Genomic DNA, 14,637 nt, shown 5'->3' with positions numbered 1-14,637 from the left:
TGCGTGTGTCCAGGAGACCAAGTGGGTAGGTTCCAAGGCGAGGGATGTAGATGAGTACAAGTTATGGTATTCAGGTAGTGAAAGGCGTAGGTATCTTAGTGGACGAGGAGCTTAGAGAGCAGGTAGGGTTAGTGATAGCAGTTTTTGAGAGTTTGTATAAGGGGTTAGAGGAGAAAGGCGGGGAGAAGAGGTTGTTTAGGCTTGCAAAGGTTAGGGAGTGGAAGGGTTGTGATCTGGATTAGGTGAAGTGCATGAAGGGGGAGGATGGGAGAGTTTTTGTTGAAGACGCCCTCATTAAGAAAAGATGACAGTCAAATTTCCATAGGCTCTTAAAAGATGAGGTGGAAAGAGGGGTTGTGTTAGTAGAGTTGGAGTATTCCGGGAAATGTCGCGATTTTGGCTTTTGTCGGCGATTTAGGGTAGAGGAGGTCAGTGAGGCTATTCGCAAGATGCGAAGGGGCAGGGCAACGGGGCCCGACAAAATTCCGGTGGATTTTTGAAAGTTCTCTGGCGGGTCAGGGTTGAGGTGGCTGACTAGCTTGTTTAACAATATTTTCAAGTTAGCAAAGATGCTCGAGGCGTGGAGATGGAGCACGATGATTCCTCTATATAAGAACAAGGGTGGCATTCAGAGTTGCAACAACTACCGGGGTATTAAGTTGTTGAGTCACACGATGAAGATTTGGGAGAAGGTGGTGGAGTGGAGGTTGAGGAAGATTATGTCGATTTCGGAGAACCAATTTGGTTTTATGCCTGGTCGCTCCACGACTGTGGCAATTTACCTTGTGCGGAGACTGGTAGAGCAGTATAAAGAGAGGAAGAGGGATCTTCACATGGTGTTTATAGACCTGGAAAAGGCGTATGACAAGGTCCCTAGGGAGGTTCTTTGGAGATGCCTGGAGGCGAGGGGGGTTCCAGTGGCATACATCAGAGCGATTAAGGACATGTATGAGGGGCGATGACTCAGGTAAGGACAGTGGGAGGAGATTCTGAGCATTTTCCAGTCTTGACAGGGTTGAACCAGGGATCAACTCTTAGTCCGTTTTTATTCGCTTTGGTGATGGATGTGCTGACGCGGAATATACAAGGCGAGGTGCCTTGGTGTATGCTTTTCGTGGATGATATAGTTTTGATTGATGAATCGCGACAAGGGGTTAATGATAAGTTGGAGATTCGGAGACAAACCCTGGAGTCTAAAGGTTTCCGGTTGAGTAGGACCAAGATGGCGTAGTTGGAGTGCAAGTTTAGGAGGAGGTGGTAGTAAAGTTGGATTCTCATGCGGTTTGCAAGAGGGATAGTTTTAAGTATCTTGGGTCTACGATTCAGGGGAATGGAGAGATAGATGAGGATGTCTCTCACTGTATTGGGGTAGGTTGGATAAAATGGAGGCTCGCTTCGGGAATTTTATGCGATAAGAAGGTGCCCCCCAAGTTTAAAGGCAAATTCTCTAGAGTAGCAGTCCGGCCTGCTATGTTGTATGGAGCGAAGTGTTAGCCAGTTAAGAATTCTCATATCCAAAAGTTGAAGGTAGCGGAAATAAGAATGTTGCGTTGGATGTGTGGATTCACAACGGCGGACAAGGTTAGGAATGAAATTATTCGGGAGAAGGTGGGAGTGGTTTCAGTGGAGGATAAAATACGGGAAGTGAGGTTAAGATGGTTTGGTCATGTGATGAGGAGGGGCACGGATGCCCCAGTTCGTAGTTATGAGAGGTTGGCCTTGGAAGGTTTCAAGCGGGGTAGAGGTAGACTGAAGAAATACTGGAGAGAAGTGATTAGACGTGACATGGAGCAGTTACAGCTGACTGAGGACATGACCCTGGATAGGAAAATATGGAAGAAAAACATTAGGATAGAGGGCTAAGAGGGTGGTTGAGTTGTAGTCAGTAGGTAGGGGAATTGTGGTGTCCTTTGTTTGGCAATGTACTTGTTTGTGGATGTCGTATCTATGTTATTTTATCATGTTCTATGCTTTTGATGTTTCTGTATGCTGCCTTTTATCTTGAGCTGGGGGTCTATCGGAAACAGTCTCTCTACCTCGTTAGAGGTAGTGATATGGACTGCGTATACTCTACCCTCCCCAGACCCCACTATGTGGGAATATACTGGGTTTGTTGTTGTTGTTGTTGGATCTTTTACACGAATTCTGGCCCATCTCATGTGTTCTTTAGTTCTATTTCTTCTTGTGTTTCGAGCCACCCCCCACACCTTTCACCTATTTTTTTCATCACTGAACTGGACCTGAGGTGGAGAGGAAGCCCTAGCACACTAGTCCAGCACCAGTTGAATTTCTCCGAGACTCCTTGTGCTCCCTTCCAAGTTTGCTGATTCCATGGCCTCTCCTTAGTAATAAAAATGTACTTTTTCTAGCAAGAAAATATTCCAGCAAATGACTCAGGAGGGGTTTTAGTATGAGATTTCTTCTTAGTAGTAATTATTGTATATAACACTAACATTCTCTCAGGCATGTTCTCCTAGGCAAAGCTTTGGGACCCTTCAGGCCCTTAGCTCTCTTCTCCAGTGAACTTCCTTCACCGGTGTTACATCGCTTCTTTCTCTCTTCTTGTCTTCTCTTTTTTCTTCTTTAGGATGGAGAACATAATATATTTTAGATTAGGGCGTAAGTCTTATGACTTGACTGAATCCAGATCAGCTTCAGAATCTTGGTATGAATGGGTGGAGAGTGCTAAAATCTACATGAGAAGGATGAAGTTGAGTAGGGCTGCTTTAGTGTGGTTATGCAGTAGACTGAAAGAAGCTTCAGAAATCAAAGGAAATACATTCAAAACCTGGAAAGGCAGAGACTTAACTACCCTCATTTATTGCTCTTTAAAGTTCAATAAATATGGTAGATTTGTGTTTGTTATTACCGTTACAGGGGAGATGAGGTCTGTCATTATTCTCCCTGAGGTCACATTCAATGCAGGGTGGGCTGATCTTTCTAAGAAAATCGAGTTGAGGCCAGTATATTTTCTTGCTAGAAAATACAATTTTATTCTGACTGTCCCCTTGACTGTAATCAAAGATAGAAGCCTTCCATATTTGTTGGCTTTCGGAGAAAGAAAAATGTTAGTGAAATAGTCTTTGCATTTCCAAGTTTTAAAAGATCCCCCTCTCGTTTCTGATCTTCGTAAAATTGCTTGCAAATCTAGAGAAAAGATTCTTTGCTCAACACCGTTCTCCTCAGATGGTGTCTGCCACTTTCTACCCAGTCATACCAAGTCTCCACTCTGGCTCTTGACTCGGTGATGTCGTAGGATTTCCCCCCTGAGCGAAAATAGATCCTATTTTCCATCCTTTCGTAAGGAGAGGATTGTAGATCTAAAGAAAAAAAGGAACAGAAACTGAGAAGGAGGGAAAGGAAGAGAGTGTTTTCTGGTGGAAGAAGTTCACCGGAGATGAAATCTCAAAGTCCAGAAGGGACCTTAAGTCAATGCCTCAAAAAGAGTGCTTGAGAGCATTTTAATTTTAATCTCAAAATCCAGAAGGGACCTATCAATTCCAAGTCTTTCTACACACAAGGATGTCAGCAAAATATACCAACAAATTGATGTAGGTACCTTTGGAATACCTCATTCATCAATGCTTGAAAGGTAGAAGGAGCATTAGTCAACGCAAATTACATGACAAGGAACTCAAAATGTCCATGATGTGTTCTGAAAGCCGTCTTCTCAACATCTGTAGAGTCTATGCGAACTTGATGATAACCTGAGCGAAGATCAAACTTAGTGATAAATGTTGGTCATGCAATTCTTCAATTCCTCCACCACTAGAACAGGAAATTTGACCTTTACTGTTTTGGCATTTAGCTCACTATAATCCATGCAAAAGCGCCATGTTTCATCATGTTTCCGGACCAGCAGTACAGGTGATGAGAATGGGAACAACTGGGTCGAATAATGCTTCGCTGGAGCATTTGATCACACGGTTTCTCAATCTCATCTTTCTGAAAATAAGGGTATTGATAGGTCGAACTACCACCGGATCAATTCTCGGTAGTAAACATATGTGTTGATCACAGGAATGCATAGGAGGCAGACCTACATGTTCTTCGAACAACTCAAATTCGGCTAATACTTTCCCAAGCTCATCTTGCTTAGAATCCAGCAAAATATGTAGCTGTGGCTGAAATAATGGTTGTTGTCCATGTAGAATGATCTGCTTCTCTTTTACTTGAAAGCTCATGGTCAGTAGCGCAAAATCCCACAGAATAGGGCCTAGTTTTTGCAGCCACTTGATGCCTAGGACAATATCAAAAGCATCCAAAGGAATCACATATAAAACAACATATAAAACAACATTGAAGGAATGGTTAGCTAACAAAATTGCACTGCCATGCAAATGCCCAAACTGGAAAGTTTCTCTACATTTTCCAATGATACATAAAGATTTATTCGATGTTGGATAGGCAAGTCTAAACGTTGGGTAGCCATAGAGCTAATAAAATTGTGTGTACTGCCCGAATCGACTAAGCTAAGCAACAACTTATCAATTACAACTTGCAACTGCATAGTATCGACATGTTGTTTGCCTGTGATAGCATGGAGTGAGATGACAAGTTCTCCACTATTCATTGGTACATCTTTAGATTCTAACCTCTTATCAATTACAGCTTGCAACTGCATAGTATTTGCATGTTGTTTGCTTGTGATGGTATGGAGTGAGATGGAAGTCTCTCCACTTTCCGTTGGTACATCTTCAAATTCCGCATCCTCTAATACCAGCCAAAATAACTCTTTGCGTTGATTGCCTTGAACGTAAGGATCATCACAGTTGTACCACAACCCTTTTGCACGTTGAGCAGCTATCTCAGCACGAATCAACCTTTTCACAAAAGGATTAGTAATAGTTACCTTAGCCCCTGAGTTACTATTGTAGCGGGAACCCTTGAGGTTGAATTATTACCCCTTTGTGTGCTAGAAGAAATTTGTATCTTCTCAAGTGCTCTCGCCAGACTCATTGCTTGTACTAGGTTAGATGGGTTCTGTAATTCAACATCGAGACGAATCAAATCACTTAACCCTGTTGTAAACATATCTACTTGTTGGTCTACACGTATAGATGACCTAAGTTGCTCGGATTCTTCCCTTTTGGTGCCGTACCTATGTCAACACGACATGGGTGTGAGATCCGTGTCCGATTTGGTCAACCAATTGGATACTTTGACCAAAATCAAAGGGGAAAGTCTAGACAGTTTTAATGATTTATGTAATCAATGTAAAAGCTCAGGTGAAATTGAAGAAAACGAAATTCCTTTCATATAGAAATTTCTATGTCACTCTTTTTCCTTTAATCTCCTTCCAGGATTCTCCTCAAGTTCTCCATATAATATCTTATAATTTATGTTTTATAACTCTATTTTTAGATAATTTTAATTATTTTTAGGAGAATCCCTGCACCCGTATCCATACATGTATCCGTATCCCCGAATTTTAAAATTTAGATCATGAAAGATCCAACATCTAAATCCGCACTCGTATCGGACACCCGCACCCAAGTCCTAGCAACTTAGCAAATGATGTACGAGCCAACATCCTTTAGAAGTCCCTCTAATAATCTTCAATAGAACCAGTTTGTTTCAAGTTAATCAATTCCCCTAATGAATTGTTTTTCATTGGTGGACCAAAACGAAGAGTACAATATTCTTTGAAGATACCAATGTTAAATAGTGTTCCTCCCGTTCTAGTTGATAAACCCACAATTGCTTCCCCCTACCATTTGAAAAATAGCTATGCCTACTTTTTCTTGGTTGGCGGTATGCAGGTTAGCGAAAAATTTCTCACAACAGTGAAGCCAAATAGGAGGATCTTCACATCCTTCACAAGTAGGAAAGTCTAATTTAGTGTATTTGGGAACTATACCTCTTCCTTCATTGTTGTCATTAGTCTCAAGGTGTTGGTTGTTGTTTCTTCCTCCTAGACGCACATCCAGCTGTTCGCCTATGTTACTGGTTCGTTGGACATAAGCAGCACTATGGTCTCCAACTTTAACTCTCTTTGCACTTGCCGTGGTGCGGATTAAGGTTTCAATTTGTTGCAATAGTTGTTGGACTTGGCGTCCATCCTTTCGAAGCTGCTACTTTTGCTTCGGATTATGGTGTCCATCCTTGCTTTTGAGTTTGGGCTTCACAGCTTTGCTTCTACAGTACTCTCGTCCATGGTGACAAGTTCTGATGCCAAATTGTTATGACCTCTAGTTCTGGATCGAGTCACCGTACGATTAACTTGGAAGTCAGACCTAACGTTGTGGTCTAAGTCCTTGTTTTTGTTTTGTGACTTGCCTATGATTGCTGAATTTTGTAGTTCATTTAGGGAACTTGTTTGAGAAAGTCCCGACTCTCTTAATTGAATCCAACTTGTTTTATTAATAGCATCATCTCTCTTAAATAGAGTTTTACAGTAGCAAAGAGTCCTAACAAACTAGAAATAGAAAAAGTCCTGTAATACTAAATTAACAAGAGTCCTAATCCACTCAGGGAAGTTCTATTCTACTAACAAAATAATTAAGAAAACATTAATCATTATCTGTCCTACTAATCCTATTAATTCTTGCGTCTGGAATATTGTTTCCCGACAAATGCATCAATAACAGAGACCCTTAATAGTCTATATCTTCATTCTTTGGTAAATGAGTGGTGAAACATTGTTGGACTTGGCATGTGCCATATAGTAATTTCCTAATTTTTTGCATGTGCTTGAAAATGTATAAGAAAATGTTCTAACATATTTTTAAGAATTTAGTACATACATATGCATACTTCAAGCTTCACTGCATTTTAACATTCTGCATTAAAGGTACTTTCGTTGCTTATGCATAAACGTAAAGGTTATATGACAGACTTAACCTCCTCTCTTTTCTTGCTTTTCTGTTGGTACTAGATTGACGTATACAATCTAATGAAGAGTAATGCCTATCCTATTTGTGAATATAGGGACCAAACCATTCTTCAGTAACAGCTTGTGCCACTGGAGCTCATTCAATTGGTGATGCCGCCAGGATGATTCAGTTTGGAGATGCAAATGTGATGGTTGCAGGTGGGACAGAAGCCAGCATTGATGCCTTATCTATTGCTGGATTCTGTAGGTACACCAAATATCTTGGTCTATGGCATTACTTGTTCTCCCTATCAAGGCCTACTTGGATTATGAATGTTATGACCTCTTTTAAAGCCTTGACACCTTCTCTCAGTGTGTTATCTATCTTTTTGACAATTGCCATTTCTGATTTAGGTTAAGGGCATTGAGTACGAAGTATAATTCAAAACCCCATGAAGCCTCCAGGCCATTTGATTGTGGTCGTGATGGATTTGTGTAAGTAATATCTGTACTTTAAGGTTGTATATCCTATATATCTCAACAGATTATGATTCACCTTCGTATTTCATCCTCATTTTGAAGCGCAGGATAGGCGATGGTTCTGGTGTGATGGTATTAGAGGTGAGTTTGGATTTTTTTAAATTGTTCAGATAGTAAATAAGGGTAGGGGGCTTATCCCCTTTAACATACAGAGTTTGAGTTGCCTTGTCCTAAAGTTTTAGCCATGAAAAAACCTCCTTGATTGTTCAATTTGATCCTTTAATCGAGATATAGCTTACTAAAAGATAATTTATTTTCCCCTTTCCTTTTTCTGCTTGCCTATTTGCTAGTTAGCATCACCTGGACTATTCTTTCATCTTACATATGGTATAATGTCCCAAGGAACTGGAGCATGCAAGAAAGCGAGGAGCTAAGATATATGCAGAGCTACGTGGCTATGGAACATCAGGTATAGTTTGGTTATATTCTCCTGTAAAGCTGATTTGCTTTATGTTCGTCCATTCATTATGCTTCTGCTGGTAATCTTATATCACCTATCCATTTTGCTTAGGTGATGCACATCATATCACACAACCACATATTGGTGGAAGAGGTGCAGTTTTGGCTATGACACGTGCTTTGAAACAGGTAATGTATTGTGGTTTGTGACCTCTGTCATTTTCTTGGTTGTGGTTTTAGGTCCCACTAAATTCTATGAGCATGTGTTTAAAATCAGGATAAATTACATTGAATTGACCTCAAGGTTGCAACTTTGCACGAACTACCAGTATCTCGGTCACTTTTCTTGACTATTATGATCGAAGATTATGCCAATCAAGAAGTTGAATAATATCTTCTTTTCTTTCTTAGCACTTTTGTACTATAATCATTCAACTTGCATCTACTTCCCCAGCTGTCCGTTTATTTTAGTACAGGATCAGGGTTGCTCCCAGTGTATGTGGCTTTTAGAAGTTACCAGACAAAGCAATAGATGATAAAGCAAGATACAGTTAGTGAAATTCTATTACGTGGAAATTGGAATAAACAGGGCTCTTTCCTGTCCTGCATCAGTATATAAATAAGCAAAACATTCTGTAACCAGAAAAAGAAGTTAAAATAGCCAATGGACTGTGACACATTCTACAAAACTTTCACATGTATTAAAAATTCAATTTTCATATGGCAATTGAATTTTACAGCATTACAATGGTCTTCATGAATCCCTTAGCTGTTTTAATATTCTGTACCTGCGACAATATGATATACATGTCAGTTTAACACCTTCATATCTGTGTTTAGTTGAAACTGTTTCACATGGATTCTAACTGAGTGAGTAACTATCAGCCTTTAGCTTTCTCTTACATGAGAAAATTTTAGGCCAAAATGCAGTTAGAAGAAAGAAAAGAAGTAGGTGATTGTTATAATTACAATTATGTTTGTAAATTTAGTTGCTTTAGCACCTAGGAAATAATTAATTAAAGAGATGTGAAGTCCTAGTAAAATATTTCTCTGATCAGAATTAAAATTTCCTGTTAAAGCATTACTTTCATTATTTCTATTGTCTAGTTGCTTGAACATTGTGTTTTTTTTTTTGGGGAATGTAAATTGTAATGGAGTTATAAAACTTAATTATCTTTTGTGGCATGACCATTCTTGATCTGTCATTCCTCAAACCTCTAGTATGGATCTGATTGAAACTTAGAAACTTGGAGTGCTGTGTAAGTTTCAGAAAGTAGAGCAAGACTCGTCTATTAATCGCGCAACTTAAGAGCAAATACTCATCTAGCCTTCTAAGCAGAGAGTTAGATTGTGATATTATTTTGATACGTTTTAACCTAAAGCTTCTTTTTTCCCCTCGTCATTGGCAGTCTGGTATTCGTCCTAGTCAAGTGGATTATATAAATGCTCATGCTACATCTACACCCCTTGGTAATCATTTGCAGTTGTGAAGGTGCTCTGTAATGATTTTGAATTTATTTTGCCTCAATGGAAAATAGAAAGTTGACTTTTTTGTGTGTGACTGAAATGCCTTGCTCAGGTGATGCAGCAGAAGCAAATGCAATAAAATATGTATTCTCTGATCATGCTACATCAGGGGCGCTGTCCTTATCCTCTACAAAGGTAATCAGAGTCGAGCACCAAGTTCAGTCTCTAATTAGATTAGAGTAGAAGCAGTAATTACTGAGTCTCCTAAGAACCAAAGTTGAAGGAGAGGTTGGTGTCCAGGTCATGTCTTTTCTGCATCAGATTAGTCAAAAGCTTAGAATTCTTCATTTTCCTTCAGCAAACTATCACGTTTTAATTATTTTTACATTATTGTGATTATTAGTGGATGCTTAGCATTTCATCTGCAATAGCCTTTTTTTCTCGATTTATAGCACGTTGTCTGCAATATTGACATGGTGAAATATATTTTCCCCCTTGGTGAACTTCTCTGGATTCTTTTTCCCAACACATTAGGGTGCCATAGGTCATCTCCTTGGAGCCGCTGGAGCTGTTGAAGCAATTTTCACTGTCTTGGCAATACACCACGTAAGAATGTTTCATTTTTATTAGAGAAGACCTTCCAGACAACGCTTAAAATTCGATGATTCTAAATTCTTCGTACTCAATTTTATCTCCTGCTGTGCTACATGGTGAGTTTTATTTTGTTTCTGAAGTTACTAACATTAAGGTCATTTTGATTCTGACCTTACATTAGTAGACCGTGCAATATCTATATTTCTGCTGGATAATTTGAGGCAATTATGTTGCTCTGAGTTCTATACAGAAATGTAAAACTGATGGAATTATGATCTTTTTTGGTCATTTAACTACAAACTACATTTAAGCACTTCAATGTGAAGGTTGGGATTCTAATGGGGTCATGGGTTTTATGCCAATTATATTGTTTTTCCTGCGGAATAAAGGTCACACTTACTGATGTTGTCCATCAGAGGTTGTAATAAGGAGTTGTTGTAAAGTAAACAGTCCACTAAGTTATTACCATGAGCATCTTATTAGAAGAGCACTGTCATAGGCTGAAGGATCACCTGAGCTTGAGAGCTTTAGCGAAGTGGATAAGTTAACAAATTGTGGCACGAGTTGATATTGTTGTGGTTGGAAAGAGAAATCTGATGCTGACTCTTTCTTAGTTTTACTAACTTGTTTCTTTAGTGGCTTCATGTTCAACAGTTCAGTATCCTTTTAAGTATATAACAAGAAAAATGACACAAATAGACAGTAAATGAAAGAATTATACAAAAAGAACAAGATAGAAACCAGGTGTATTTATGGATGTCAAACATGAGAATTACTTTTGAGACTTCAGAGGTTTTATTGGCCCAAAACACAGTGGTTCAGAACGTGATATTTTGTTATTATATCGTAAATCTAATAACCTAGTGGATTTTTAGCTGTAAGATTTATTTAGATGACAAAACGGCTAGTTATATTGGGATAGAGGTCAAGGCTGTAGATTCATGCATTAACTATTGCCAGCATCGTGCTTCTTTCTAGACTTGATGAGGTAGCTGTAAAATTTTCTATTTCATGAATGAATTGCTGACTTCTCTGATGTTTATTTGCAGAACATCGCGCCTTTGACGCTGAACCTTTGTGAGCCTGATCCAGTATTCAATGGCAGTTTCATGCCTTTGACTGCTTCAAAGGAGATGGCCATTAAAGCGGGTTTATCAAACTCATTTGGGTTTGGAGGAACGAATTCTTGCTTGCTTTTTACTTCAACCAACTGAATACTGATCCAATTAACAAAAAACCCAAATGAACCACGTGTTTTGTTAGGTATTAGTACTATGGTTAACCAGGTGACGCAAACAAAAGCCCTCCCGCCCCGTCTCAATAATCAACTACAATAGGGAGCAAGTGGAAGGAAGAGTGGAGGTTTGAGGGCTATATGTCTCTTAAATTAAACGTTTTGGCCAACTCTTTTCTTGCCTTGAAGGTTTAGTTTCATTCTGTTTTCCTTAATTTATAATCATTATTGCAGTTCTAGTGGTTTTTTCTTAGATGTGTCTTGAGAACCAAGTAGAACATATACAGAAACTTCTATTACCAGAAAACCAATTTGTTTTTTTTTGTTGTTGTTGCAAATTTTGGATTAAGATGCTGTCATGAATAGTAGGGATTGTTGTATTGATTCCAACTATATTGCGACTCAAATTTTGGATTAAGATAGTGCATGGATAGTTCAGAACTCAACTACTTGAAAATTGGTGTAAAAGCTGCTAATACGACTTTCTAATAGACTTGATGTTCTGCAGCTCGGGGAGAAAGATTTGTAGCTGATTCCAACTTTATTGGGACTATGGTGTAGTTTTATTGTTGTCATCATCTTGTGAAATACTTGGTAGACACATTGCGCTATAGAAAGGTTGATCAAAGATACTTTCATCATGCGTGCTATTGTCCATTGTTGACAAATACTGCACGTTTATCATTCAAAATGCCTCCATCATTAAGAGTATCGTCACACATTGTTCTTTCATTTATTTACTATTGTGGAATTTTGTTAGCACATTCAATAATAGGTTGTGACTTTTGCCCTAGTGTATGCTATGTTGTAGCCAGCAGTTTAGCACCGTGGTATCAAAAGATCTCTATTTGTCAAACTTTGCTTTGCAATTAACGCGTGAGATCCAAAGTGTAGATATTCATTCATACTAATGCGTTGCATGAATGCAAGACAGGAAATAAAAGTGGGACCCCTTTGTTATTATCAAATGCAGTCAGTTTCCAGGAACTGCATTTGCAATTTATTTATTTGGATACAGAATCCATTTAAGAACTAATGATGGAAGTCAAATGTCCAAATGACTTGAGTCTCTGACAACATGTTCTTTTTTATTTTCTTTAAAGCTAGTACCACAACACTTGTGTCACTTGGTGTATTAAAGGTGATTTTCACTTTTAGTTGTTGAAACTAGGATGTAGAGGTGCACGGGTTAAATATTATTACTTTCTCTATCTCAATTTATGTGACAAGATAGAATTTAGAGAGTTGATTAAAAATTTTACATGATATTTAGATATTTTTAGTTGTTAACTACTGTTATTTATAATACTCTATTCATTTTATGACACTTTTCGTTTTGCAAAAGTCAAACAGTTGAACTTTGACGTGAATTTGGGCATGAAGTTTTCAAGTTCCTTGAAATAAAATTTATACATTTAGATAGGGGTGTATATAGGTCGGGTTGGTCGGTTTTTATTAAAAAAAAATCAAACCAATCATGTCGGTTTATTAAAACTATAAACCAAATCAAACCAACATACAATTGGTTTTTCCGTTTAGGCTTTCGTCGATTTTTTCGGGTTTTTCATTTTTTTTTATAATCTTTAGTTTTTACAATTATATTGTGATCGAAGACTAGATCAAATATGTTTTCACTCATGTGCTAATGAAAAACCATAATTATGATAAAATGAGGAGCAGAAAACTCTCTTGAAACTAAAAAGTGAGATAAAGAGTGAAAAGTTTAGGTTTTACTAAGTTTATATTGAGTTTTCGATCATTTAATTAGCAATTAATGGACAAATATTACAACTTAAAGCCCAAATCTAAATATATATCTCCCAAATCTAAATATATATCTACATCTACTTTCAAATTATTGAAAATTACTAAAACTAGTTGAAAAAGTATTTAAAAAGTAGATTATAATTAATATTTTATGTATAAAAAAGTTCAAATATTTTATATATATATATATTATATGTCGGTTTGGTTCGAATTTGGTTTGACCTTTTTTTTGCTAACACCAAACCAAACCAAGAATGGTTAGTTTTATTTTTCTAACGCCAAACCAATCAAACCAAATCATAATTCGGTTTTTTTTTTCGATTTGATTTGATTCGTCGGTTCGGTTTGACTTGACGGTTTGGTCTGTACACCCCTACATTTAGAAACTACGTAAAAAAGAGATACAAATAACTGATAATTCTAAACATTTAAAAGATAAATAAAAAGTAATGGTTAAAGATAAACTTGTTTGAACTTCAAAATTCAAAAAGTGACAAATAAATTGAAATGGAGAGAACTTTTTACATGATTTGAAAAATAATATATGTTGCTCATTCTGTTTCAATTTATGTGGCACTCACAAAATTTTGAGTCAATTAAATTTCCTATATATCATATAAGTATTTTAAATTGTTAATTATTGTAACTTGTAGTATCTTTTACATCATTTTTAAATAAAATATATTATTTCATCTATTTCAATTTATGTGACACTATAGAATTTCGAGATTTAATAACCAGATTTTTTTATGTCTTTTAAAAATTTTATATTATTAATTAATGCGATTTATAGTTTTTACGAAATTTTCAAATATGTAATATATTAAAAAAAAAAAAATTGAAACAGGAAAAGTATAACAATTTGTTCCATATGTTGTTAAGTTAAAAGTGTAATAAACCAAAAATGTTTGTATTAAATCAATAGTGGCAACAAAAGATATGAGCCGAAAAAGGGGAAGGAATAGAGGTTAGGTTTTGCTGGGCTAGCCCACGTGTAAATTACAGAGTGGTTAGCGAATGTTGTTAAGTTAAAAAGTATGGTAGCAGAAAATACACGTCTAATTCAAAGTTAAATTTGTTTAATGACATATTACAAGGACAAAAAAGTGTAAAACGTTCAATTTTAACCTTTTTTGATTGAGTTCGGGAAATTTGATTGGGATATTCTTTGAACAATTGAAATTTTGCACTTTTATGGAATCTTTCCTATCTCCTTATCAAGTTTGATATTTAGTTTGAGTGATGATATGTTATCGAATAGGTTTTGTCATGTGAGTGGTTGTCTTGTAAACTTTGTCATAACTCTATAGATCTTTTGGTCTCTTGCCAGTATAAGCCAATATTTTTATGTGCAAAAAGAAACAAAAAGTTAGACGTTGAAGTCCATAAGTTCTTTATCTACTACATAAAAAAACATTAGTTATAAGTAGATCAACACGGAATAATCTATATTTTACTCCGTTGAACTCCTTAAATGATAATCGATACATCAAATTAGGAGAAAGAAATCCTTGAAACTGTGCATTGTTCAAGCAACTACACGTCTCAGTCTCACAGTAGATGAGATCAAGTACATGAACTCATCTTTATGCATTACAATAACTTCACAAATATTATTTTCAGTTTTTTTTCTTTCGAAAGCTGTCCAAGAAATATAATTGCATTACTTGGATGTTTTAGGATGACATTATATTAGTTAGGTGTGGACACATTGATTAAAGTCTGGATATATATCTCTTTTGAATTTGTCTTTCCTATATTCCAACAGCGAATATGATAGGATTTATGAAAGATGTCCCATTTTGTATGGTATAATATTACC

General features: G+C 37.0%; 1 protein-coding gene across 5 annotated transcripts in view; it reads left to right on the top strand.

Annotated features, from left to right (window-relative positions):
• LOC107878191 (3-oxoacyl-[acyl-carrier-protein] synthase, mitochondrial) overlaps nucleotides 1–11,462 on the top strand; it is a 35,408-nt gene extending 23,946 nt beyond the window's left edge. For 3 of the 5 annotated variants that reach the window (XM_016725111.2, XM_016725113.2, XM_016725115.2), the window contains 9 exons: nucleotides 6,931–7,082; nucleotides 7,229–7,309; nucleotides 7,402–7,435; nucleotides 7,697–7,763; nucleotides 7,866–7,942; nucleotides 9,163–9,223; nucleotides 9,333–9,415; nucleotides 9,755–9,826; nucleotides 10,864–11,462. In XM_016725111.2, coding sequence (XP_016580597.2) covers nucleotides 6,931–7,082; nucleotides 7,229–7,309; nucleotides 7,402–7,435; nucleotides 7,697–7,763; nucleotides 7,866–7,942; nucleotides 9,163–9,223; nucleotides 9,333–9,415; nucleotides 9,755–9,826; nucleotides 10,864–11,028 — 792 coding nt within the window. In that variant the 3' untranslated portion in view covers nucleotides 11,029–11,462. Of the gene's footprint in view, nucleotides 1–6,930; nucleotides 7,083–7,228; nucleotides 7,310–7,401; nucleotides 7,436–7,696; nucleotides 7,764–7,865; nucleotides 7,943–9,162; nucleotides 9,224–9,332; nucleotides 9,416–9,754; nucleotides 9,931–10,863 lie in introns of all 5 variants that reach the window. The other 2 variants (XR_001676761.2, XM_016725112.2) reach the window with 2 other exon arrangements.
• Nucleotides 11,463–14,637: the final 3,175 nt, after the last annotated feature.

Source organism: Capsicum annuum, chromosome 7, assembly GCF_002878395.1.
Source record: "Capsicum annuum cultivar UCD-10X-F1 chromosome 7, UCD10Xv1.1, whole genome shotgun sequence".
In the NCBI taxonomy this organism is placed as follows: domain Eukaryota; kingdom Viridiplantae; phylum Streptophyta; class Magnoliopsida; order Solanales; family Solanaceae; genus Capsicum; species Capsicum annuum.
Note: the sequence above shows the minus strand (reverse complement) of the source record. Positions and strands in the feature narration are given on the sequence as shown.